Source organism: Rhopalosiphum padi, chromosome 4, assembly GCF_020882245.1.
Source record: "Rhopalosiphum padi isolate XX-2018 chromosome 4, ASM2088224v1, whole genome shotgun sequence".
Classification (NCBI taxonomy): domain Eukaryota; kingdom Metazoa; phylum Arthropoda; class Insecta; order Hemiptera; family Aphididae; genus Rhopalosiphum; species Rhopalosiphum padi.
In genome coordinates this window covers 54,504,390-54,529,210 of record NC_083600.1, presented here as the reverse complement: position 1 = coordinate 54,529,210, position 24,821 = coordinate 54,504,390, and the positions used below count along the sequence as shown (strand labels likewise).

At 27.5% G+C, this 24,821-nt stretch overlaps 4 protein-coding genes and 1 long non-coding RNA gene across 6 annotated transcripts; 2 read left to right on the top strand and 3 right to left on the bottom strand.

The window, feature by feature from the left end:
- Positions 1-66: 66 nt before the first annotated feature.
- Positions 67-6,158, bottom strand: LOC132929985 (CLIP-associating protein 1-like). The gene is made up of 2 exons (XM_060995644.1): positions 5,726-6,158; positions 67-4,909 (listed from the first exon to the last, which is right to left on the bottom strand). Exon 2 carries the CDS (start codon positions 4,843-4,845, stop codon positions 790-792), a length of 4,056 nt encoding a protein of 1,351 aa, XP_060851627.1. The 5' UTR covers positions 4,846-4,909; positions 5,726-6,158; the 3' UTR covers positions 67-789.
- A 147-nt stretch (positions 6,159-6,305) lies between these two features.
- LOC132929987 (transcription elongation factor SPT5-like) lies at positions 6,306-11,620 on the top strand. The gene is made up of 14 exons (XM_060995646.1): positions 6,306-6,542; positions 6,636-6,704; positions 6,784-6,872; positions 6,937-6,991; positions 7,062-7,282; positions 7,400-7,537; positions 7,596-7,921; positions 7,987-8,108; positions 8,161-8,571; positions 9,903-10,156; positions 10,217-10,412; positions 10,508-10,639; positions 10,705-11,377; positions 11,446-11,620. Exons 2-14 carry the CDS (start codon positions 6,672-6,674, stop codon positions 11,568-11,570), a joined length of 2,775 nt encoding a protein of 924 aa, XP_060851629.1. The 5' UTR covers positions 6,306-6,542; positions 6,636-6,671; the 3' UTR covers positions 11,571-11,620.
- Positions 11,621-11,941: 321 nt separating this feature from the next.
- LOC132929988 (protein D3-like) lies at positions 11,942-13,371 on the bottom strand. Its single transcript, XM_060995647.1, has 6 exons — positions 13,102-13,371; positions 12,855-12,959; positions 12,675-12,798; positions 12,469-12,594; positions 12,307-12,382; positions 11,942-12,216 (listed from the first exon to the last, which is right to left on the bottom strand). The coding sequence occupies exons 1-6, from the start codon at positions 13,126-13,128 to the stop codon at positions 12,075-12,077; spliced, it is 600 nt and encodes a 199-aa protein (XP_060851630.1). The 5' UTR covers positions 13,129-13,371; the 3' UTR covers positions 11,942-12,074.
- A 3,068-nt stretch (positions 13,372-16,439) lies between these two features.
- LOC132929990 (uncharacterized) lies at positions 16,440-20,592 on the top strand. Of its 2 annotated transcripts, none has more exons than XM_060995648.1 (5): positions 16,440-17,202; positions 17,258-17,326; positions 17,447-17,677; positions 19,757-19,876; positions 20,369-20,592. In XM_060995648.1, exons 1-4 carry the CDS (start codon positions 16,999-17,001, stop codon positions 19,766-19,768), a joined length of 516 nt encoding a protein of 171 aa, XP_060851631.1. In that variant the 5' UTR covers positions 16,440-16,998; the 3' UTR covers positions 19,769-19,876; positions 20,369-20,592. The 2 variants fall into 2 exon arrangements, with proteins under 2 accessions (XP_060851631.1, XP_060851632.1); XM_060995649.1 differs by having other exon boundaries at positions 20,302-20,592.
- Positions 20,593-21,005: 413 nt separating this feature from the next.
- LOC132929991 (uncharacterized) lies at positions 21,006-23,408 on the bottom strand. The gene is made up of 2 exons (XR_009662185.1): positions 21,991-23,408; positions 21,006-21,309 (listed from the first exon to the last, which is right to left on the bottom strand). It is a non-coding gene; the product is annotated as an uncharacterized LOC132929991 (long non-coding RNA).
- Between the last annotated feature and the right edge of the window lie 1,413 nt (positions 23,409-24,821).

The following is a 24,821-nucleotide window of genomic DNA, read 5'->3' as shown; positions in this document are numbered from 1 at the left end:
TCAATAAATTAATTTTGTACATTCATTTCATTTTATAGACAACTTAAAATTACAAAATATGAATCATTCAAAACTGAATGTTTAATGTTTATTTCTAGTATAATTCATAACTTAATAATAATACAAAACACATATTTAGTAATAGCTAAAAATAATTTAATCTATTGTACAATTAATGTCATTAACATTATCAACCAGTTTTACTACACATTCATTATATTTATTTTTAGTCTAATTCATAATTTAATAATATAACATCAACATACTTAGTTTAAACTAAAAATCCACACATAAAGTATTAACTAAATAACTAATACAAAAAAATATAATTTTTTTTTTACTTTAAATCAAATATTCTAAATTATATTACATAAATAGGCTCTTGTTATTTAAAAACAAAATGTTTCCAACAGTATCTTAATTAGTCATTAGTTATATTAAAATTAATAACAATTCATTACTAACTAATAATTACCAAATTTTACGATCAAACATAAATATTAAATATGATTGGTTAAAAGTTATTCCCATTATTTATTGGTCAGAAAAAGTCAATTATAGTAAAATAGATATTATTACTCATTATTAAACAAAAAATGCACAACATTAAAATATAAAAATATGGCTGTTTAAAAAAGTTCAATATGACTACTACTATTATATTTTTAAGTATAGATCACGTCAATAGAATAAAAATAATGAAGGTGACTTAAATATCACATATAATTAAATAACTTTTATTGATTTTACTTTCTTGTTAAAAAAAATAATCAAGTATAAACAATAAAATTAATTGATCTTGATGGACTGTTGAGCACGTTCAATGTATAAATTTAACAATTTGAGCTTTGCACCATTCAGACTTGATATAAGAGGTATAAATTCATGTGAACCAAATACTTTATATAATGAGACCATACAGAATACAGCTGACTTTCGGACTGCACTATCAGGATTATCATAGCTCTGCAATAGACCAGACATAATGTCTTTTATTTGATCAGTTACAGGTGGACTGCCATACTTATCAACTATTTTTGTCATCATTCTAATTGAAATCAAATTTACTGGAAATTCTTTTGCCAATATTAAAGGTGTTATTATTTTCACAACTGTTTCTGTGTGTAAAGATACACTCAAGGCAATTAAACATTCTTCTGCAACTTTAACAACAGATTTATATGAATCACAGCACATATTTAATACTTTCATTATAATCAACTCAGTGTAATCGTGAAAATAGGTAACTAATTCTGATTTTTGAACCAAATATACAACCAAAATCATTGTATGTTCTCGTATAATTGGTTCAATGTCTAATAATAAATTAAAAATAACTTTAATAATTTTTTTAAAATGACTTGTAAGTTCACAAGAATAATCATCTTTTATTAATTCTTTTAGATGAATCAAAATTGATTGTTTATAATGAAGCTGCAGAGTACCTTTATCTAAATCATCAAAAATTTTTTTGATTTCTTCTACTGTAGTAAGGCTATTATTGAAACTATTTAAATTATGATTATTAGTTTCAGTATGTATATATAATTGATTTATTCTAGATTCATATGAATCAATATTTAATTCCTCAGGATAATGACATTTTAAGCGATATTTTTGAACTTTATCAGTAGATTTTTTAGATGACTTATGTATTTCTTCCGAATTAAAAATATCAATGGTATCAGGTTGTAAAGGCGGTGAAGCAAGATTTGTTTGTACCTGACTGTTATGATTATTTAAAGTTGTTATTTGATCAAAACTACTTCTTCTTTCTCTAATTTTCAAGAGTCTAGAAAATACCTCTTGATACTCTTCTGGTAACTGAGATAACCGTAATCTTATTTGAGATGCATTTAAACTATACAAAGCTAGTATAGCTTCCTGAGATGCACGTCTTAATTCAGGGCCTTGTTTTATGTTACTATTACACGTAGTCCACCCGATCATTTTTATCAATGCTAAAGTAGCATAATCTTTTTTATCATTTACAACAGAAAGAAAAATTGTCCCTGGGTCTGCACTAACAGCTAATTGTGAAATATAACTCATGGCAAATATTTTAATTTTAACATTAGGTGTCTGCGTAGGGTCTGTGAGAAATTTAAACACAGCAGTTAGCTGTAAATCACAAGAAAAAGATAACCTTATAATTTCTATAGTTTTCAATATTTTTGAGTGTACAGAACTAAGTATATCAGAACCTCCTTTGTTGAATAACTTGACTAAAAGTGTATATAGCCAATATTCTAAATATCGACTATGGGTTATTATTAACTCATTAAGTACATCTAGAAAGAGACTTATGACTTTAGTTTGAGAATCCATGAACATTTTAGTAAACAACTCCGTTATTTTTGTTAGTAATAATTTACTCACAATATTTCCTTGTTGAAAATATTTTAGTAAACTTAACAAGCCTTCCTTGCGATTATTCCAGTTTGAACTTTCGCAGCTTGATATTATATCTTCAATATTCAAACATTTCGAACTAGAGTTTTTCCAAATTTCTTTATGTAGACCACATTGTGATCCACTTAAGTAAAATGAATCTGAAAATCGCTTACGAGAATCAATTCTGCGTTCAGAACAAACACTAGATGTCTCACTATCATCACTATAATCATTAAATAATCCCTCTAATACTTTTCTTGGAGATTTATAATTTTTGTAACTCCAAGCATCAGTAATAGCAGACTCAGTTTCTTGGCTCTGTATTAATATCTTTTGTGCCATTATTGATTTAGGTTTAATTGAACTAGGTGGTTCTTTACTATTCATGTGTGATTCATGGATATTAAACCTATTAGGACTAACTTCTCTACTAGTATCTCGAGATCTGGGTATACCAGAAGTAGCTCTATATGATTTTGTTTGGACAAAATTTAATTTTGAGGACGGTGATCCAGAACAACTAGCTGATTGAGATAGTGATACTCTAACTCTTGATTTTTCCTTTCTGTCCATTTGGTGTATATATTCATTAATCTTCTTGGAAACAGATTGATTAGACACCACGGGATTGAATTTTTGTCTAATTAGTGTTGCATTCTGAGTATGAGCTTTTGACCTCTTAGCAGCTTGCAAGTCTATGGCACTTCTTGATCTTATTGATATATTACTATGTGAAGAAGAGGTACGATGAGAAGTCAATTTTGAACTTTCAGCTATTACAGATTTTGATAAACATGAGTTGGATCCAGAATTTGTCAGCAATATTTTACGATATGCTGGCTCTAACTTATTAAATAATATTTCCCCATGCTCAGGAAAATGTTCACAAAATCCCCAATAAGCTTTTCGAGATAACATTCGAGCACTTGAATCAGCATCAGCAATACCTTTTTTAATGCAATCCTGTAGTATATTTATGTGTCTTTCTACTACTTGAGATGGCCATTTACGCAGAATTTGATCAAAAAATTCACAACATGCACGGCGAATATCTTTTGACTTTGATCCTAAACTTTTTGCAAGAATAAGTATAATACGAGGGGCATGGGAATATTCTAGAATAAATCGTATAGCAACTAATCCAGATGAAGCAGTTACTTTTGCTGAATTTTGTATAAGATCTATTAAATTGCTAAAAACTGACTCTGAAAAGTGGTTAAATTTATTACCCAAACGTTGAGATAAAAATGCTATAGTGACACATGTTTCTCTAATAACTTGGGATCGCAAATCTTTAATAGATATCTGGAAAGAATGTTCTAAATACCTCAAATTATTGAAAAACTCATCATATTTTGTTGCTCCATTTAATACAAGTGATCTTATTTTCTTTAATGAGTCGACACGTTTATTCCATTGTTCATTACTATCTTGAATAGACTTATGAATCTGTTTCATAGTATCATCTAAATCTCGTACACTAAAAATGGTTAATGTAGGAACGTCTTCAAAAGACCGAATAAAAGTGTCTTCATCAACTCCACATGCATGTGAAGCAGATAGTACTGATGACGATGTAGATTTTCGTACAAAATCAACCTGTTGTAATGGAGTAGTAGAATTTGATTTTAAAGGTAAAAATGAAGTCGGTCTTTTAATACTACCAATGACATATTTAGGTGCAAATGTGCAAGCATGATCTGGCTCATCGTCGTTAGTTAAATTAAGCCCATCAGAAGTAGTTGGTAATAAATTTACAGTTATTTTAACTTCATCAAATTTATTCATCAGGTCTGTCATTTTGTTTTGAGGAATTGAATAATGTTTTTGAATATAAATACGTAGCTTTTCCCCGATATGCTTATACAAATCTACAAGTGTTTCAAATGCTTTTTGTCTCACTTGAACATTAGGATCACTTAAAAGTTTTATAATAATAGGTAAAATTTTTGATACTGCAATACAATTTGCACCAAATTCTTCAATAGTCAACAATAATAATTTCATAGATCCTTCTTTAACGCTACTATTTTTGTGGTTAAAAGCATTTACTGATATTTGGTCAAATAATGCCTGGGGGCTTATGGTATTACATTCCATTAATTTCATTATAAGAAAAAGTGTTTTAACTTTAATTGGTTCCTTACTATCACCAATTCGATCAATAGCTATGGGTAGTATGGTAGAAATATAAGGTCTAAAATCTATTTTCATTCTGTTGATCAATTGTGTGATTATTTCAATCCCGTACTGAGCAACTTTAGGATTGCTATTTAATAACCATTGAACAATACCATCAATTAACATTCCAATATCTGAGCATTCAATTGAATTACTAGGTTCTTCTAAATAAGTAAATAATTTACAACCTACAGTTACCTTCATTCGAATATCAGAAGTCAATAATAGAGGTATAAAACCATCTAAATCATGTGGTAACCCAGCAGCCATTTTCTTAGATGGTAAATATGTTGGAGGGAAGTTGTGTAGAATACTGTATTATAGAATTAACTCTCTGAAACAAACCAAAATTATAATTTAGTAAAACGTTCCAATAAAAAATAAACAAAATATATTGAGTTTAATACATCTCAAGAATAATAAAATATTTTTAGATATAATTTATTTAATCCGCGTCATTTTTTACCAATTACCTAGATATTACAAAATGATGAACTATAAAAAAGTCACTATTGCCTGGATATTTCAAAATCAATAAAGTTAATTTAAAAAAAAAAAAATAATAAGAATATTTTCAAAAAAAGTATTTTATACATATGTTAGTTAAGTAGGTACCTATTATATAAAGATTATATGTTAAATATAGGGCCCTTAAATTTTAAGGATATGCATGAGCACCAACTAAAATTGAATAAATCTGAACAGGTTAAAAACTATTAAGGCTTATAAATTGTTTAACAATAAACAAATTAAACAATTTATACAATTTTAATATGGAACATAATATTATATTATTTTAAGTTCTTTTGTCTAAATAGTCGATCTTTAATATTTATTTTGCATGTTGGTAATTTTTTTCCAAAAAATTAAAATTGATTGTTTACTAGGATTCATTAATATTATTCTATTATAATACAAATGATCTAATATAAGCTTCAATTTTCACTGGTTTATGAATTTAATTCATACATTGGTTAAAATGTATTATAATAATGACAATAGTCGATAATCAAAAACCAAGGTAGGCAAGTAGGCAACATTCAAAATTGATTTTAAATTATATTAATTATTAATTAATAATTTGATAATTTGTATTACTCATTACATTTATATTTCATAACAATTTATCATGGATATATTGATAACGTACTTCATATTTTTTGTTGACACTTGAAAAATCAATCAAGATATTGTTTCGTCATTTGTATAAATCATAAATAAATAATTGATCTTCAAGTAATGGAAATATGATATGAATATATAGAATATAAGACATTTTTCTTAAAAGTTTTTGTCAGATCGACGGATAGATTAGATTGATTGCAAATATTTGATACTTAATACTTTTTGAACATTATAAGACGATTCACTGAACACTACAATGGCCGATAGACATTAGACGTCGATAGTCGATTTATAATATTTATATCTTAGTCCGTCGTTCGTGGTCGATATACGATAGCACGATTGAGTATTGACGGATAATTATAGATAGATAATTCATAAACGGAATAATCGAATGTCGTTTTCTAATCTTTTTTCTCTTGACACTAAAATAGACTTCTGTATTCCCAGTGTGTACCCGTTTGACGATACATGATAATATCTGGCGATCTAAAAGTCCCGTCGCATCACATTGATTGTACTGAACTACCTATTTCGACTTTAAAATATAAACATTTTAAACTTTAAACTAAACTATTAATGTTGTTTAAAGTGTTCGGACAAAGTTGTTGACATTCTGAAAAATCATGAATGATATTATTGATATTCGTGACGCTCCACACCACAGTACCACATTTACACCGAGCCCAAGTAATGAAAATCGACAATATCGGAATAATCGCTACCCATTACCCAACATCCTCGTGAAAATGACCAAATTAAACAGGTACCCGTGGTATTGGTCACGTGACTTCTATTTCGATACTCGATAGGCTTAACCTCACAGACGACCATCTAGAAAAGTATTACATAGTACATTAACATTATTTGTTTAACGGTTTCAGATTAATCGTCATATTGTGTTGTACTAACTATTGGTGTATTATATTTTATAGTCGTATTACTTTTAAACACGATCGCCTACTTCAGAAATGTCGGAAAGCGATCCGGATAGTGATCTGGAGGTAGTTACTAATGAATATCTCATAAAATATATTATTACATAATAAATACAATATTACTACTTTTGCCGTTTGTTTTTAGGAAAATTCACGATATCGTGAACGGATATTGAGTCGTAGTGCAAGTAGAAGTCATTCTCCAAGTGGATCTGAAGCTGAAGAAAATAATGAGTAATTACTAAAGTTTTGTGAAAAGCACGGTCAATATAAATGTAAATGTTGATTAATGTTACAGGGAAGAAGTTGTTGATGAACAAGAACCAGAAGGCGAGAATATAAATTCTGAAGATGTAAGTTCTTAATTCTGATGTAAGCAATTGTGTAGTAAGATTATTACTCTTATGTTTTTAACTTTTTAAGGAATATGATGAAGAAGACGACCGTCCATCCAAGAAAAAAAAGAAAAATGAACGTTTTGGTGGTTTCATCATTGATGAAGCTGATGTAGATGATGAAATAGAAGAAGATGATGAATGGGAAGATGGAGCTTGCGAATATGGTATCGTTCCTAATGAGGTTGATGAATTAGGACCAACTGCAAGAGAAATTGAAGGACGCAGACGTGGAACTAATCTTTGGGAGTAAGATTTAGTATATAATTGTGTATATTTTTGGTTAAGATTAGGTCCAATACAGGTTCATTCAAGGTCTATTTTGCTCATTTTAAATAAATAATCATCATAATAAATTTTTTTTAGTACTCAAAATGAAGACGAAATTGAAGAATACTTGCGTAATAAATATGCAGATTCTTCAGCTACAATAAAACAATTTGGAGATGCTGGAGATGAACTGTCAGATGAAATTATACAACAAACTCTTTTACCTGGTGTCAAGTAATATTTATATTATATGTCTATTATAAATGTATTAAATGTTAACTTCTGATTAAAGGGATCCAAATTTATGGATGGTTAAATGTCGTATTGGTGATGAAAAAAATACTGCATTACTGTTAATGCGAAAGTTTTTGGCGTACCAATTTACAGATGATCCATTAAAAATCAAATCTATAGTTTCTCCTGAAAGTGTTAAAGGATACATATACATTGAATCATACAAACAAACCCATGTGAAATCAGCCATTGAAAACATTAGCAGTCTTAAAATAGGATTTTGGAAACAACCAATGGTTCCTATAAAAGAAATGGCTGATGTCTTAAAAGTTGTCAAAGTACAAACAGGCTTAAAAGCTAAACAATGGGTTAGATTAAAAAAAGGTTAATTTTTTTAATAATAAATTTTATTTTAAAGAATAAAAGTACACAAAACTTTATTTCCGCAGGTTTGTACAAAGATGATATTGCTCAAATAGATTATGTGGACTTGGCACAAAATCAAGTACATTTGAAACTATTACCAAGGATTGATTGTACTAGACCACGTGGGGCTCTCAGAGTATCAATGGTAATTACTTTTATAATTTTTTTAATTTTTATTATTTAATGTTTATTTCTAGGATCCAGAAGCTTTAAAAAGAAAGAAAAAACGGCGTCCTGCAGCTAAACTATTTGATCCAGAAGTTATTAGATCTATCGGTGGTGAAGTTACCAGTGATGGTGACTTTTTAATATTTGAAGGAAATCGATACAGCCATAAAGGATTTTTATACAAAAACTTTTATTTAAATGCAATAATAACCGAAGGAGTGAAACCTACACTAATAGAACTTGAAATATTTGAAGACGTTCCTGAAGGTGTAAACATAGAATTAACATTGTCGAATAAAGATAATTTAATAAACAGTCAAACCTTATGTTCTGGAGATAATGTAGAAGTATGTGCTGGAGAGTTGATAAATTTACAAGGAAAAGTATTATCTATTGACGGTGATACAGTTTTGATTATGCCAATACATGATAATCTTAATGTGAGTAACATTTTTAACAGATATTAGTAGAGTGCAGATTTATATGCATTAGGTAATATATTGGCATATATGCAACAAAAAAATATTTTTTGAACATTTAATTAATACAATATATTTAAAAATAATTACAGTATCCTAATATACTTATTTACTTTTCTTCATTTTTTCGTCACTCGTCATCTTGGTATAAGTATTTTATTTCCCTGATTATTAATCTAAGATCATATTTGGGAAAACTGTTTATACCTGTTAATTTATTTTAATATTAATCAAAACTACAAAATATAATACTTTTTTCTTATATTATAATAGAAAATAGTAAATATTTCAAAGATGTCTAAAAAGCAAAAAAAATATTGAAATATGCACTAAAAAGTAAAAGATGGACTATGCAAATTAAAATTGTAAAATAAGCTCTTAAAATAGAAAAATGTCAAAATATGCACTGAAAAAGTTTCATTTTTAAAATTGTTGTCATAAAACAAATTTTGTGCTCACTTAAAATATCATATGATCAACTAGAATAAATATGCAAATGCATACAAATCCACGCTCAAGTTATTAGTAACTATATTATTATTTATCTATTTGATTTGCAATACAATTTTTTTTATCATTTTTTTATTAAGCACATTGCTAGGTTTAAAAACGTATTTAAAAAAATAGTATCGGCATAAATCTAGTTAAAAGAAATATTATCTAATCAAGATTTTGAAAAAATAAATTGTCTAGTAACAAAAATACCCTACAATAAAATCCTAAACTTGATATCTATTTCATTGTCTATTTTGAAAAATCATTCTATAGATTTAAGGTTTTATACCAAATAATAATAAATGTTATATGGTTGTACTTATGTAAAACTTGAAATATTTAAGTATAAATTTAAATAATTAAAAAAACCAAATAACCACTAGGTAAAAATAATCAAATTAAAACACAAGTAGTACAAACTGAATAAATAATTATATATTAATAAATATTAGATATACTTGTTACATACTTTATTTTTTATTATTGAATTTATTCGCTAAAAATATACATATTTATTTATAATATATTTTATTCGGCACATTTTTAGAAAAACAGTAAATCCAAAATATGTTATACAATTAAATTGTATTAATTATAATTAATTTTTTATTAAAATTTGCAATTAAATTTAATTGCATATGTCATACAATTTGATATAAATTGGATAAAAAGAAAAATTGTTTTGAATAATCATATTTTTAGTATTAAAACCGTTTTATTTTAAGCGTTCCCATGTGTTGTTATTCAGATTTTTAAAGTTCTATAAAGCAAATTTTAGTTATTATTTATTGTTATAGATGCCACTAGAATTTATGGCAAACGAATTGCGCAAATTTTTTAAACAAGGTGACCATGTAAGAGTGGTAGGAGGACGTTTTGAGGGTGATACAGGACTCATTGTTCGTGTAGAACAAAATCGAATTGTGTTATTTTCGGATGTTACTATGCACGAACTTGAAGTTTTACCTCGTGATTTACAATTGTGTACAGACACGGCTTCTGGAGTAGATTCGCTTGGACAATTCCAATGGGGGGATCTTGTACAATTAGAGTGAGTATTGAAATAATTAATTCTGATTTGATAAATTTATATTAATGTTTTAATTGATAGCCCACAAAATGTTGGAGTGATAGTGAGAATTGAGCGTGAAAAAATGCATATTTTAAATATGACAGGAAAATTGGTTGAAGCTAAACCACAATCTTTAAATAAAAAGAAAGAACATAGAAATACAATTGGAGTTGATGGTTTGGGAAATTCAATACAAAGAAATGAAATTGTGAAAGTTATTGATGGTCCACACACGGTAATTTTAATGAATATTGATCATAGAATGTTTATTCTAAATCTGTTATTATAGTTAGTATTATAGTATTCAGCTAATATATTTTTATAACCCAGGGATTACATGGTGAAATTAAACATTTATATCGGCACTTTGCCTTTTTGTATTCCCGTTTAATGACAGATAATGGCGGAATTTTTGTTTGCCGTCTAAGACACATTGCCCTTGCTGGAAATATAAAAAATAAAGTAATATATTAGTGTTTATCAGTATATTCATTTTTGATTTATATCATTGGTTTTGAATAATTTAGCAAGCTAAGACTACAATACAAAATGGATTTTCATCTCCACAAGCTGTGTCACCATGGCGTAGTAACTTTGGTCAATTTGGTGCTAAAGCAAGTGTAGGAATAGGAGAAGACACTTTTGTGGGAACTGGAGGTAGATTTGGTAGTATTCGAAGAGATATAAGATTAATTGGTCAAACAATTAGAATTACTGTTGGCCCTTACAAAGGGGCTGTTGGTATTGTAAAAGATGCAACAGAGTGTACAGCTAGAGTTGAACTTCATTCTTCTTGTCAAACAATATCAGTGGATCGAAGAAACATAACAATTATTGTACAACAATCCAAGGATAGAAGACTAACATCATCATACTCAAGAACACCAGTTAATGCTTTAACAACTCCTGGATATCGTGAAGGAGGTAAAACTCCTGTGATAGGTTCAATGACACCCAACTATGAACTTGGTAACCGTACTCCACACTTTGGGAGTACAACTCCATCTCATGATGGTTCTAAAACACCCACCCATGCTTGGGACCCAGGGTCAGGGTACACTCCTGCCAGAATATCTTATGAAGATTTAGAATATCCATTGGGTTCTGATACTTCTTACGGACAGTCTCCTAGTACATTGTATGGGTCTTCATTACATTCATACTCGCCATATCAAGAAATATCACCATCTGGTTGTAACAGTATGTGTCATAATCATGACTATTATCTTGTATAAATGTAAAATATTGTTTTCATATTATTATTTCAGGTATTAATTCTTATACAAATACTCCAAGTCCAATTGACACTGATAGCCCCCGTAGTATGCAGTTTTATCCAACTGTGTTACCAATAGCAGAAGGGCATCTTAAAGACCAAATCTCAAAATCATAACTCATTTATTATACTAATCATGTTTAAAAAATAAAAGTTGAAAAATATTATATTATTGAAGTTTTCCAACTGTATAATAAATTCACATTCCTCAATAAATTAGCTTGGCCAATAATATAGCAATAGGTATATATTTATAATATACCTAAACCTAAAGTTACCTAAATATACTTAAACCTTATAAACACTAACCTAAGTATTTAATCATGGTAATTATATATTAATATTTACATTTATGAACATTTATATTTATATTAACGACTAACCTCATACTGAATAATACAAATTAACATTTTACACAGTTGATGTGTACACTATTATAGCTTATGATAAATGGTATTTTTTATTAGTTAACAGTGTTAACACACATCTAAAAATAAAATCATATTGTATTTATTATTTTAAAACAACTTAAATAATGAAAAAAAAAAATTACATTTAATGTTAGTGACATACTAAGACACTTAAGTAAATTAAAATTCCAATTTCAATGTTAATGACCAATTACTGTAGTCCGAGTTGATGAAGTATAATTGGAACAGAATCATCATATTGTGCGAGGTAGAAATTCCCAGCAACAGGTGTTCCTAATTTGTACTTCTTTGAAAACTTATGAATTGAAAACTTAAAACGATTTTCGGCAGTTCTAAAAATATTCACATTAATATAAACATTTGTAAGTATAAATGATATACAACTGTCTATTGTAGTATAGTATAGTATATGTATATGTTACCTATTACTTATATGCGGCTCGTTAAATAACAATTTTGATGGTTGCTTGTATACTAAAAATGTGTATCGATGAAGGCCTATAAATATTAAAATGTATTTTGTACACCTTTAAATTTAAATATTTATATAATTATATTATACAAAATATTTACTAGGTATGTACCTGTTTTTGGCGGAGTTGCAGAACCAACATATGCAGTCAGTGTTTCTCCCATACTCACATCTATACCTGGTATGTTTCCTATCAACCAATGATTAAATTCTTTTAATTTAGGACCAGCATCTGGGTCTGAATAAATAACAAAAATATTATTAACTTTTTTTTAAAAGTATAAGCAGTATAGCTTATTAACTTAGTAATATAATTACCAGTCAAACATAATGTATAGAATGAATAAGGTTCAGCATTCCATTTAACTGATGGCTGATCTTTTACCTGAGTGGGTGTTAGTTCATTACCAAGTTCCGCTTTCAAACCACTCGGATAATATACCTATGATATTTTATACAGTTTTAGAATGTTAGATACTTGTTATGTCTTATTTTTACTTGTAACATTTCCTTTGGAGCTACAGGAATGACATCTGGTACGATAAATTGGTTTTTCATAGCTTGTTCAACTTTGAACTTGCATGCAGACACACTGAATATTATCTATGAAATTATTGAGTTTATAATATAATTTAAAAACAATAATGAGACATCATATTGAATAATAATTCAATTTAGTTTTAAACTTTAAGTATTTAAAATAAGCATAATAAACCCCAAGTAATACAAATATAGGTACTCTTACCAAACATAATGTTAAAAACCACATCATATTTTATTTTCAAGATGATTTTAAATTATCTAAATAAATAACAGCAACATAAGAACTGCCTTACAAGCAAACCATAAATAAACTTATAAACTCAAAAATTCTTGTTAAGATTGTTAAATAGGTAGAGAGAAGTAAGAATAATAGAGTAGATACAACTACAAAGTTCCGTTTTTTATTTTCAATTCCCCTCTTGAGTAGTTTAGTTAAAATAATAAATTAAATATATCTTCACTGTTGTTTATTACAGTATTACCTATTTAGTATTGTTATACAAATTTGTTATCATTGGTGTAAATTGTACAATTAGCATTTAAAAGTATTAATGTACTCTATACTACTATAAGTATATGCAATCAATTATCAAATAACAAATGTCAAACTATTTTTAAAATAAACACTTAAATAGGTAAGCTATAACCTTTATAGGTACTTTTAAAATTATAACTTTTAACTAATCTAAGTAATATAAGTTTATAAGTTTAAAGTCTATAAATACAATACTAGTAAGACTAAAATATACTATAGATACCTACTTTGGCTACTTGGTTACTTAGTTTGTTAGATTTTTTTGTCATTGTTCATAGTTATCAGAACCATAGCCAGAAATAAATTTTTTTTTGGGGGGGGAGGTTTAGAGTATAAATGTTATATTATACAAGTTTTAAATATAATTGACATTTAAACTTATTCAATCTCATTTCAATAAAAAAATTCGGGGAGGGGAGGGGGTCTAAACCCAGAAACCTTCGCCCTGGTTGCGCCCTTGAGAGTTATATTGTTATATAATAATGCGTGTAGATAATTCATCAAGCATAACACTCCCATTTAGATTCTGAGCGGAGCAATAAATGTATCTTTATTGCTTTTATAATAATAAGTGTTTCTTATTTTCGGGATCAAAATGTTCGATTTTTAATTTATTTTAAGTCAAATACGAATAACCAATACTTGAAAATTGTCCCAAATGTTTGTATCAGAATTTTATAACAATGTTGACTCCTTTTGAGCTCTTTATGAACATTTTCAAGGTTTTGATACGTCAAATTTTCAGTAAAATTATCCGCTATTCGCTAAACAATTTATTATGTAAATGGATTTCGTTTGAAAAGCAGAATTTGTATTTCCGCTGGATATTCCTTATTTCCTTAAACAAAAAATAAACTCAAGAATTTAAAAATATTGTCCAAGTATATGGATTATACAAGTACATTATAGGTAGGTTTATTTAAAAATTCCATCTATCAGATTTTGAATAACTACTGCATTATTAAAGAAAAAAGGGGATAAAGATACTTGATGAATCACCCTACATATTATATAGATACCTACTACCTACGCTACCTAAATAATTATCATTTTTTTAATACATTTATATTCAATGGTATAAATAGTATAACTATATAGCAGTTGCAAAATGTAGATAAATATCGTCTACTTAGGTTTAATTTTAATATACACACATTTAGTTAAGCTATATATATATGGGTTTATTATGCAAGCGAAGATGTGTATAATATGTAATAAATGGTGAATAGTTCCTGAATAAGTTAATTACAATAATGCTCGAAGAATTTGGCATTATGTACACTTACCTAGATAAACATAAAATAAATTTGTAAGAATTATTTTGTTATAGTTGGGGGGGAAGTGATGAACGAACACTTATACCGATAAACGAACCGGTTAATTGCAAAATAATGAATGTACAACATTTATCTAGTAAAATTTCAAATGTATATAAAGTTTAGTATAGGGACTCGGGAGTAATGCCGCAATGTATTATATTAATTATATTCGGATATTCCAAGGTAATTAGATACCTAGGTGGCTAGGTGGCTGGCTAGGTCTCTTAACTTCCTTTATATTTTTTAGGCAGCGGACCACTCATTGTTTAAAGAAATCTGGGTGGCCGCCGGGCGAATTCGTAGTTTAATACCTACCTACCTATTTAAAAAAGAAAGTTTTAGATTCTTCATAGTGGAGCGATCAATGTAATTGAAATATTCACAAAATGTTTATATTATCGTTCTTTGCATGATAATGATAATTTTCAAAATATTTACTCTATTTGAGCTTATTTTATATTTATTTATGAATAGAAGTTTTTGCTTGGTCCATAGCTTGAAAATGTAATATAATAGGTTCTTTTAGTTCTTTATAAGTATTATAGGCATTTAAAAATTAAAAATATATAAGATATATAGGAACGATATTTTTAATAATCATTTGAAGTTAAAATTATGACAAAATTCACGAACATTTGCAAATTATTTTATAGTTAAAATTTTAATTTCTATAGCTGAGGCATGAAATGATATAAATACTTTTTTTTAAAGACATATAAGTTAAAATTTAGCTGAAATTAGATATTTAAACACACTTTACACACTATAATGATTTCAGTTTTGATGTATTTAAAAAATATATATATTTATCATTTATGGTTAGGTAATTGACTTTTAAAGTATATTATTATACTATATACACACTGTAACAGCGTGTAACATCTTAAACTGCCATGTTTTCGTGAAAAATTAGTTCAACTTACTACTATATTACTAATAATATATTATAAATTATACTTAGCAATATTGATTAATGCTCAGATTTATACTTAACGTATGCAATAAATATTGGTCATTGAATTTAAATTTAACACACATTTATAGTGATGAACTCAAAATTGAAACTTATATAGCTGCTTTGTGTGTTTGCACACTTTTTATTAACCCTTTAATTTTTCAAACATTAAATGCATTCAATGTAGAATTCAAACTTTCATTTCAATTTTCATTGTGTCTATACATTACATATATATCTATATATTTTATTATTTTTATATAAATTAAAATTTAGAACTTAGAAGGTACCTAATAGTGTTTTTAAATATTTTTCATAGTTGATGGCATTGATTATAAATACAACAAAAACAACAAAATAGAATCTCAAGAAATTATAATCCAACAACTAAAGGTAAAGTTAAGAAATGCTCAGAAATTAATAGGAAAGAATAAAAATACAATATTAAAACTGAAATAAAAAATTAAAAAAGAAGTGTATTATAAATACTATTTATAGTATTTATAATCAATGTTGGTGGTTATTGCCTGAGTATAGCGCTATCTGTCGATCAACCATTACTAAAATATTTTTCGGACATGTTTGGGAACTCTGCATACCACATACCATAATATCACAGAACAATATATATATATATTACAAGCAGAACATGGGATTAAAAACAGATAATATAAATGTCAGATATCTATTATACAAAATACAAATAAAGCATAAACGTCCTGTGATTAAAATATCACGTATGAGGATGAATTGTTGAATGCTGAGTGCCGACATAATATAGTGTTACTGTTGGTTTTGTTTAGTGACTGAGTAGTATCTTATTTTCTTGTAGATATCTGTATAATATAGTACTTAGTTGATTTAACTTAATCAATTATTTACATATTAACAACAGTTGTTATTACCTACTAGCTACTAGTTTTACTTCAACAGACTGTAGTCTGCCCTTTGTACTTCTATAATACTATAATACTGTCAAACCACTTCTGTGGTCAAATTGTCAAGAAACTCAATGATTTTTGCTATGGTACTTTTTATAGTATAAAAGTATAGTACTATAGTTTTTCAATTTAGAATTATCTAAATCCTAAAGTAATAACTCACAAGTGTGTTCAGTTTTGCTTTTCCCAAGTTAAATACGCAACACATTTATCCAATTCTGTATTATTCATTATACCATATAACAGTAACCCAAGTATGGAAATAATATTATACTTGATGGCCAATACACAAGCAGTCGGTGCTTTGTGAGTGTAGATTATTTAATTTCTGTCGTCAAAAAAAATTAAAATGCCATGTTGTGTGCCTCTGTGTCCGTCTAATGCTCTAAAAGTTAGTTCATTTGGAGTGCCCAAGAATGAAACACTGAAGCTTGAGTGGGAAAGAGTTTTAGGTGTTAGCTTTAAACCAAATTCTAAAGTATGCCGCAGACACTTTAGAGAGGAAGATGTTATTGACACTTGGGAATCTGGTCAAGGATTTAGCAAATACACGGTAAATACAATAGATTTTATCCTTGATTCAATTATTAAAGATATTCAATTTTTAGATTGATTTGAAAAGACCATCTCTTCAAAAAGGCGCTGTTCCTATACGCTCTGCATCTTCTATATCCAAGGTAATTTTTTATTGTGTAAAATTGAAGTTAAGTAGTAGAACATTTTAATATATCTTATGAAGTTCATATCTCAAGGTTTAAATTATTTAAATATTCTAAATCAAATTCTATGTTGTATAGGTACGAGTGAGTGAGGATTCAAAGAGTTGTAATCATATAAATACTGTATTGAAAAAAGGAATTTCTCCGGATTCTAAATCTTCAAAAGTGTCAACAATTTCTACTGATCATTGTTATTTGGATGATGACAATAAATCTGGAAGTGATACAACAAACGAAACAAGGAGTGCAAGTGTATCTGGAGGAATTGCATCACCATTAAATGATATAAATCCACCAAAAAGAATTAAGGTTTATAATATTTATTATTTATAATACATATTAACTAAAATTTATCAGTTATCACACTTATTCTAATTATATAATTTCAGAAAACATCAAATTTCTTCAAATTGATTACATTTAAGAGGATGTCAGCGTATTATTTGTTTTCTCTCTCTCTCTGACCAACGCGCAACATAGCAAATTTTATGTTCACAATAATTACTATTAAGGTTATAGTATAAGCATATTAATTTCTCAAACTAGAATGAAATGACCTCTTATAAAATAAGTTAAAAAGTTAAGAACATTATCTAGATTCTAGGGCATCTCGTAAGCATTTTATTACATTTTATTTAATTTTAAAGCGAGTTATGAGTACTTTAAAATTGTAAATTGTTCAGAGAAAACAAATAATACGCTAACATCCTTTTAAGAATGTACATAACAATAACTAAATAGTAATATGATCAGAAATAATGTTTCAAAGGAGATTATTGTCCTCTTTTTGTCATTGGTTGGTATTATATCATGATTATATAGAGGGTAATTCGCCAAGAATACTAACTTTCATTTTTTCTTTCAATAAGTTATAAATTCCAATTTTTGGAATTTAAGGATTATATTTTTAATTATTTAGATTTTTATATTATTTAATAAGCTCAGAAGCCTAAAGATAGACTATAAAAACTTGTTTTTTTAAACAAAAGCTATCCTTTTTTACTTAATTGTTCAGCAACTTATTTTTTTGAAAATTTAAGATTTGAAAATCTTAATCAAGTTTTGAACAAGCACATTAAGTTAAAAAATGTATTAACTAAAAATAATAGTTCTTAAACCTGTTCATTCCATCTTGGCTTTTATTAAGTGATTGTTAAGATTTGAAAAAAAAACAGTGATCCAAAAATTATATTGTATTGAAAAATTATTATTATACCATTTATTCCCTCGGTCCCTACTACGCGGCCGCACTAAAATTAAATTGTTCATTCTAAAATCCAATATTCTATGAACAGTGAATAAAATGAACATCGCTTATTATCTTATCATTTTTATTTATTTTATCTTTCTATTTTAAACTTGTATTGAATTACCAGTTGGACAGATAAGTAGGCACCTACGAGCTACAATTATGAGTTTATTCATTTCCACCGTGTAGTCTTGTATGAACAGTCATATTGCTTATTGTCAGTTTGTATTTTATCTCGCATTGTCGTTATAATATGTAATTCTGTGCTTCTAGCATCGTGTGTTCTAGGTTCTGTGAGTAAGCTGTTAATTTTAAACGTTAAATCGAAAATGAACACAGAATATTTTAACACAGTTGGGACATTGAATTTTTCTGTATTTCTGGTAAGAAACAAGATGCTTTAAGTTTAATTTGTTGTAAAACCATAAATATTCCAACTCACCATACTGAATTTTCTAAAAATTATCCACACCCATCTAAAATAAGAGGAGAAAAACTAATTGAATTAAAAAAAGGAATTTTTTCTGAAAAACAATCAATGTTAGGGTTCACTATTAAAAATGAACTTACAACAAAAGCATCGTATCAAGTAACACATATGTTAGCCAAATGCATGAAACCATTTTCGGATGCCGAACTAATGAAAAAATGTATGGAAACAATTGTAAATACTCCGTTTTGTAATTTTTCCAACTTTAAAGAAATACGTGACCAAATTTCAAGTCTGCAGTTTTTAATTATTAAAAATGTATGTGGCCCGCAAATAATTTTCAAAAATTACATTTGGCCCATTCTACAATCCTATTGAGGACTGCTGATTTATTCTATAGGACTATGATGTTTCAATATATAGTTTTCGGATCACTTTTTTTTTTAAAAATGATCAATTTTAATTTATTATTAAAGAAGCAATGGTGGAAGGGAAGAACGAAGAGTAATGTTTAGTCGTTTAGTGATTTGTTCTATATATTTAAATATAGGCCGATTAAATAATGCAAAATGCTTTAACTTTCTTATGTGCAAACTGAATGAAATTCATTTTTTGTGAATACATTTATTTAGTTATTTGTGTATTCAATTTTAATATATATATAAAATTTAATATTTATAAAAATATTAATATCATATTATCTCATTAGAAATGGCATTAGAACATTGGATACATTAACTACAAAAAAAAACCGTTATATTTTCATAATTGATACAATACAGGAATGATTTTACCAAATGTACTGAAAAACCAATAATTTTATTAAATGGTAAGTATTTTTAATGCTATTTATCAATTACAAAATAATCTTAAGTTTACTTGTGTAGTTTTACAATTTTTTTTAATTTTTAAAAAAATACTAAATAGGTTTTGATTTATCATTTTCTTTATTTGGTTAATGCAAAATTAATAGAAATAATGGGAAGTGGATACTTCTCACTCATATTTTGATGCAAAAGTATATGAGCATTACCAAAATTTAGTTGACATTTGACAATATTCAAGTGTCATTTTCATATTTTTTCTATACAATTACATACTTGATTTTTTGTCTTATTATTTTTCTTAAAAATGTAAATTGTAAAATATACTCAAAATTAAAGACTTTAACACTAATCTACTGGACAGTGGAGATAAATAAAAAATTAATTTTCTTACATAAAGAAGTCAGTTTTATTTTCCTTATATTTGCAGATGAAAATCTATCAAGTCAAATTCTTAAAAAATTATACATGGAAATTTACAGTATAATTTGTTTTAGATTTTTTCAACTTATCTACAAGCGTATAAAAAATTATCTACAATGAAGACAAACAACAAATAATTAAGAAGTTTCATAAAGAAAACGATTTTAGTTGTATATTATAATTATTATCCATGTGTTTAAATATGATATATATTATTTATCTGTTCTTTTTATATTAATATTTACCTTAAAAATTTAGAATGTAGTAATGATTTAAGTACAATTAATACAGATTATTAGTGTTGACTTATTTTTTAAAAACTCCTATTCCACATTTCTAACTTATATAATATTTTCTATTGTTTTAGCAGCAGAACAGATATTTTAATAATTAATGACAAATGTGATTTTAGATATTGGCCATGTATGAAGTATAAACATAAGTTCTTTTTGGTTTTTAAAGACGTGTATACAGACTTCAATACTTTTATAACCAATGAATTGTCTTAATAAAAATGCATTACAGGTTTAAATCACAGAAAAATTAAAATAGACGAGATGAACTCTACTTCATGTATACCAACCCTCAGATACGGCCATTAAATAAAATCATAACACTATACTTGCATAGAGGTTACTTGAGAAAACAACTTATTTTACCAAAAATGTAAATTGTTATATTCTACAAATATAAAAATGATACACACATAAATGAGAAATATATTAAATAGTTGTTTATTTATCAAAAGCACTATTTCAAAACAAATTAAAATTTTTTTATTGTAAACATTAGAATTTGCGTACACTCTGAATAAGTCAATTGGTCCGGTCTCCCTCTATGGATATCACTGCTTCGAATGGCTATATTTGACCAATGAGTTACAAATCAAATAGGTAATAGAACTTCTCATCCAACACTGTTCCCACGTCTCATGGAAGTACTCCGATCTGCTTCCATCTTCACGACTTATATCCACAACATCAGGTAGAAATGTAGGCTAAAACCATCTTAGTACCTAAACAAAATATATTTCAAAATAAAACAAGGACTACACTGTGAACGTAAACTGAGGTTAAACTGAAAAAAAACAGTGCCAACGCTATCTGATGGTATTGGTAAAATTGTTGAACAAATACGGCGCATTAATTTTCCCCCACCAACAACAGATTATTTAAGGTTATGTAAATTACTAAATTAGAATACGAACATTGTACTCGTAAACGACGCATCGGTATTAATATGGTGTGTACATAATTAATTCTTGGCTTGTACTTAATATACAAAATGGCCGACACGTTTCCTAACCTAACGGGACGAAGAATAAAATAAAGGAGAGTTAACCTTGTTAAAGCGCGTGATGAAAATATTTTTTTTCTGCATCATTTAAATTTTTAACCCATCTTGAATACTATAAATCGAAAAATATACCAACCAAATTGTCACTTCAAACGAAAACCACGTTAAATAATAAATTAGTTATTTCTTATTACTAAATAAAAACTGAAATACATAAGCAGTACCACTGAACAAAGTACTTCAATTAAATATTGTCACAGACCTATAAACTAAGTTAGTTTGTATTTTCATAGGTCTATGGGTCTTATAATTTTTAAGTTTAGGGTTAACTGCGAATCAGTGTTCACACGTTAAATATAGATATAATATTAAATTGATGAAATGAGTGAAATATTCTCACCATGACGCGTTTTGCTGGTTATCATCATTTCTTTTGTGCAGACATCAAGCCACAAAAACGTCCAAAGATTCGCGTACTTCCAAAAACCGTGGGAACACCGCCGTGACAAAAACATCCATGATTCATTTGATGTTACGCACAGTCAGACGTGACACGCGATGCGGCAATATTCATAGCGGGTGATCGGTCCGTTTGACATTATTCGAAAATGAAAAACACGTGGTCAATGGACAACGGGTCTGTCATGGCGGCGGACCCGTTGGGGAGTGCCGGGTCGACAGCCCGTGTGATTTTAGGTCTGCAGTGGTCACTCAATCTTCATCCTATGGACAACGGTCTGTGGCATCGGCATCGTGAATAATTAGATAGGTTACCACGGACTAAGATAGAAGTTTATCCTAGTCCGTGGTAAGCCACCATTGTGGTGCGCAAATGTCGGAAACACACGACTTGGTGAAGCGACTGTAACGCATAAAATGGCGCTCCGTGGGTACCGACTACCGGCGTACCGCACTACCACCACCGAGACCGCGTACGTTCAACGTCGTAGAACGCGCTGTTGCACAGAATATAATACGCATTACGCATGCGCATTATCAAATAATACAATTCGAATACCAGGTTGTAAAAGTTAGGTAAATGTTACTGTATTCTATCGTTTTCATCAAATGGCGGTAAATTCAAATTTGTACAATGTTATCTCATTATAGTATAGTTATATTATAAGTTAACAAGTTATTGTGTACATTTTATGAAAATCTCCTATATGCATGTATTTATGCATTTATTTTAAGAGTTGGGGCTTAATATATTTATAATATGTCAACATTATACGGGAAAAGTAGTGAATACATTTAAAAAAGAGGGTGTCGATTATATCCCGCCATTGTCCATTGAGAAGTAAGTAATTGTAATATATGTGCTAAATTTGGATGTAATGATAAATCATCGTATACGAAAAATGATTCTAAACGTAGATGATTTATTCGCCTGTATTACAAGGAAATTTTATAATTTATTTATATTGCTATTAAAGTAATTTATTTTACTATTTAATAAGAATATGAAAATGTCATTGTGTATAAAACATAATAATAAACTTAGGTACGTTGAACGTTTCAAGTATCCATAATTAAAATTTTTAAATTACAAAAAAATAAGTACAATTATTATTCTTCTATTAAATATCTAATTTCGTCTAAATTTTAATTTAAAATGTCTATATTTAAACACTTTTCACAACAAACTTACAAATTGTAAGAATTCTCTTAGGCCTTAGCTCCTTAATGTCCTCTCTAACCATTCCAGAATATTCTACTAAAATCTTTAACAAAATTTAAATAAATACATTACTTTCAAAAAAATTAATATAGTTGACAAATTTTCATGTTTTCATGATTTTGAGAAATTTCATAAAAAATCTAACTTTGGATGCTTAAAATACTAGGACTATGTATTTTTAATGTTCCTAATTGTTAAATGAATAACTTATGAGGAACTTTGTAATCTATTTTCAACCATTTTTTAGCAAAATTTTTTTTCGTAAACATTTATGAAAAAAAAAATAATATTTTTATAAATAGCTCAAAAGTCAAAATATTTTGAATAATTATAAATAATTATAATATGTGAAGGAAATGCTCATATAAACATTTGGTGAAAATTTCTAATATCTGAAATCTTACGGTTTTTTGTATTGGTTATTGAGTTACATCAAAACACCAAAATAAGTTTTTTTTTATAATAAATACTGTGAATGCTGGCAATCTTTAATTTACATTCATTCTTCTATTCAAAACTAATCTCAAAGCTGTAGAGTGTAGACCAAAGGATTATTTTAATTATATATAATATCGTCATCGTGTATAGTATGTATATTCTCACTGTATGATATACACACAAAAAATTTCACACGAGTCATTTTAAAATCAATACATTTATTATTGCGTTTAGAATCTAAAATTTATATTGCAAAACTTTAAAAAAAAAATTACGATTAAAAAGTCCAATGTTTAACGTTGATTTTAGATTTTGAGTGGAGCGATTAATAGATTGATTTTATAATTGTGTATATGTATAATATGTGTAAATATTTTATAATAGAAAGTAGAATATAAAAATAAATCTTTTGATTATCATCTATCAATTGGAGTGTGGTTCCTGATTTTCTGATAAAAATGGTATTTTGGGAAGGTCAAGTAGGTCAACATTGAACATTTTTAGGACTTTAGAGTATAAGTATTTTTAGTTTTTTTTAGAATATCACTTATGCAACGTCGTAAGGAATTTGAACTTTAAACTCTCATTAAAGATTAATTTGACTTTCTGGTATACTTTATTTTTTATTGTACGTACACAATTTTATGAGGAATCTAATACTGTTTTCAAATCTTAAGCATGAAAAAAAAATATTTTTTTATGAATTTCTAACTACAAAATAATTTGATTATTTTCACGATTTTATGAATTTCGTCAAAATTCTAATTCTTATGAAAAAACTGAGACTTTTTATATGTATATATATATAAATATTGCTTGAAAAACATAAAGAACTTTGTATTACATTTTTAAATATTAAATATTAAATGCATTTTTTTATATAGATTAGGTATAGTTAGATATTTTATTATATTTATTCTGTGATTTAAAGTTACAAAATAACTCGTTTTAATGACAGAAACATAAAAAAATTTATACTATATGGCAGGGGTGGTCAACTTTAATAGACTTGCGATCGATCTCCGAGATTTTCTAGGTTGACGCGATCGAGTAAAAAAAAAAAAGGTTGTCAATAAAAAAAAATATGTATATTATATAATATGTATATGCGT

Coding starts and splice junctions, on each gene's coding strand:
- LOC132929987 (XM_060995646.1), top strand. CDS start 6,672: ATGTCGGAAAGCGATCCGGATAGTGATCTGGAG. Junction 8,572..9,902: donor CAATACATGATAATCTTAAT/GTGAGTAACATT, acceptor TTATTGTTATAG/ATGCCACTAGAATTTATGGC. Junction 10,640..10,704: donor CTGGAAATATAAAAAATAAA/GTAATATATTAG, acceptor TGAATAATTTAG/CAAGCTAAGACTACAATACA.
- LOC132929985 (XM_060995644.1), bottom strand. CDS start 4,845: ATGGCTGCTGGGTTACCACATGATTTAGATGGTTTTATACCTCTATTA.
- LOC132929988 (XM_060995647.1), bottom strand. CDS start 13,128: ATGATGTGGTTTTTAACATTATGTTTG. Junction 12,960..13,101: donor GGTTTTTAACATTATGTTTG/GTAAGAGTACCT, acceptor ATAATTTCATAG/ATAATATTCAGTGTGTCTGC. Junction 12,217..12,306: donor GAGCCGCATATAAGTAATAG/GTAACATATACA, acceptor GAATATTTTTAG/AACTGCCGAAAATCGTTTTA.
- LOC132929990 (XM_060995648.1), top strand. CDS start 16,999: ATGCCATGTTGTGTGCCTCTGTGTCCGTCTAATGCTCTAAAAGTTAGT. Junction 17,203..17,257: donor AAGGATTTAGCAAATACACG/GTAAATACAATA, acceptor TTCAATTTTTAG/ATTGATTTGAAAAGACCATC. Junction 17,327..17,446: donor CTGCATCTTCTATATCCAAG/GTAATTTTTTAT, acceptor TATGTTGTATAG/GTACGAGTGAGTGAGGATTC.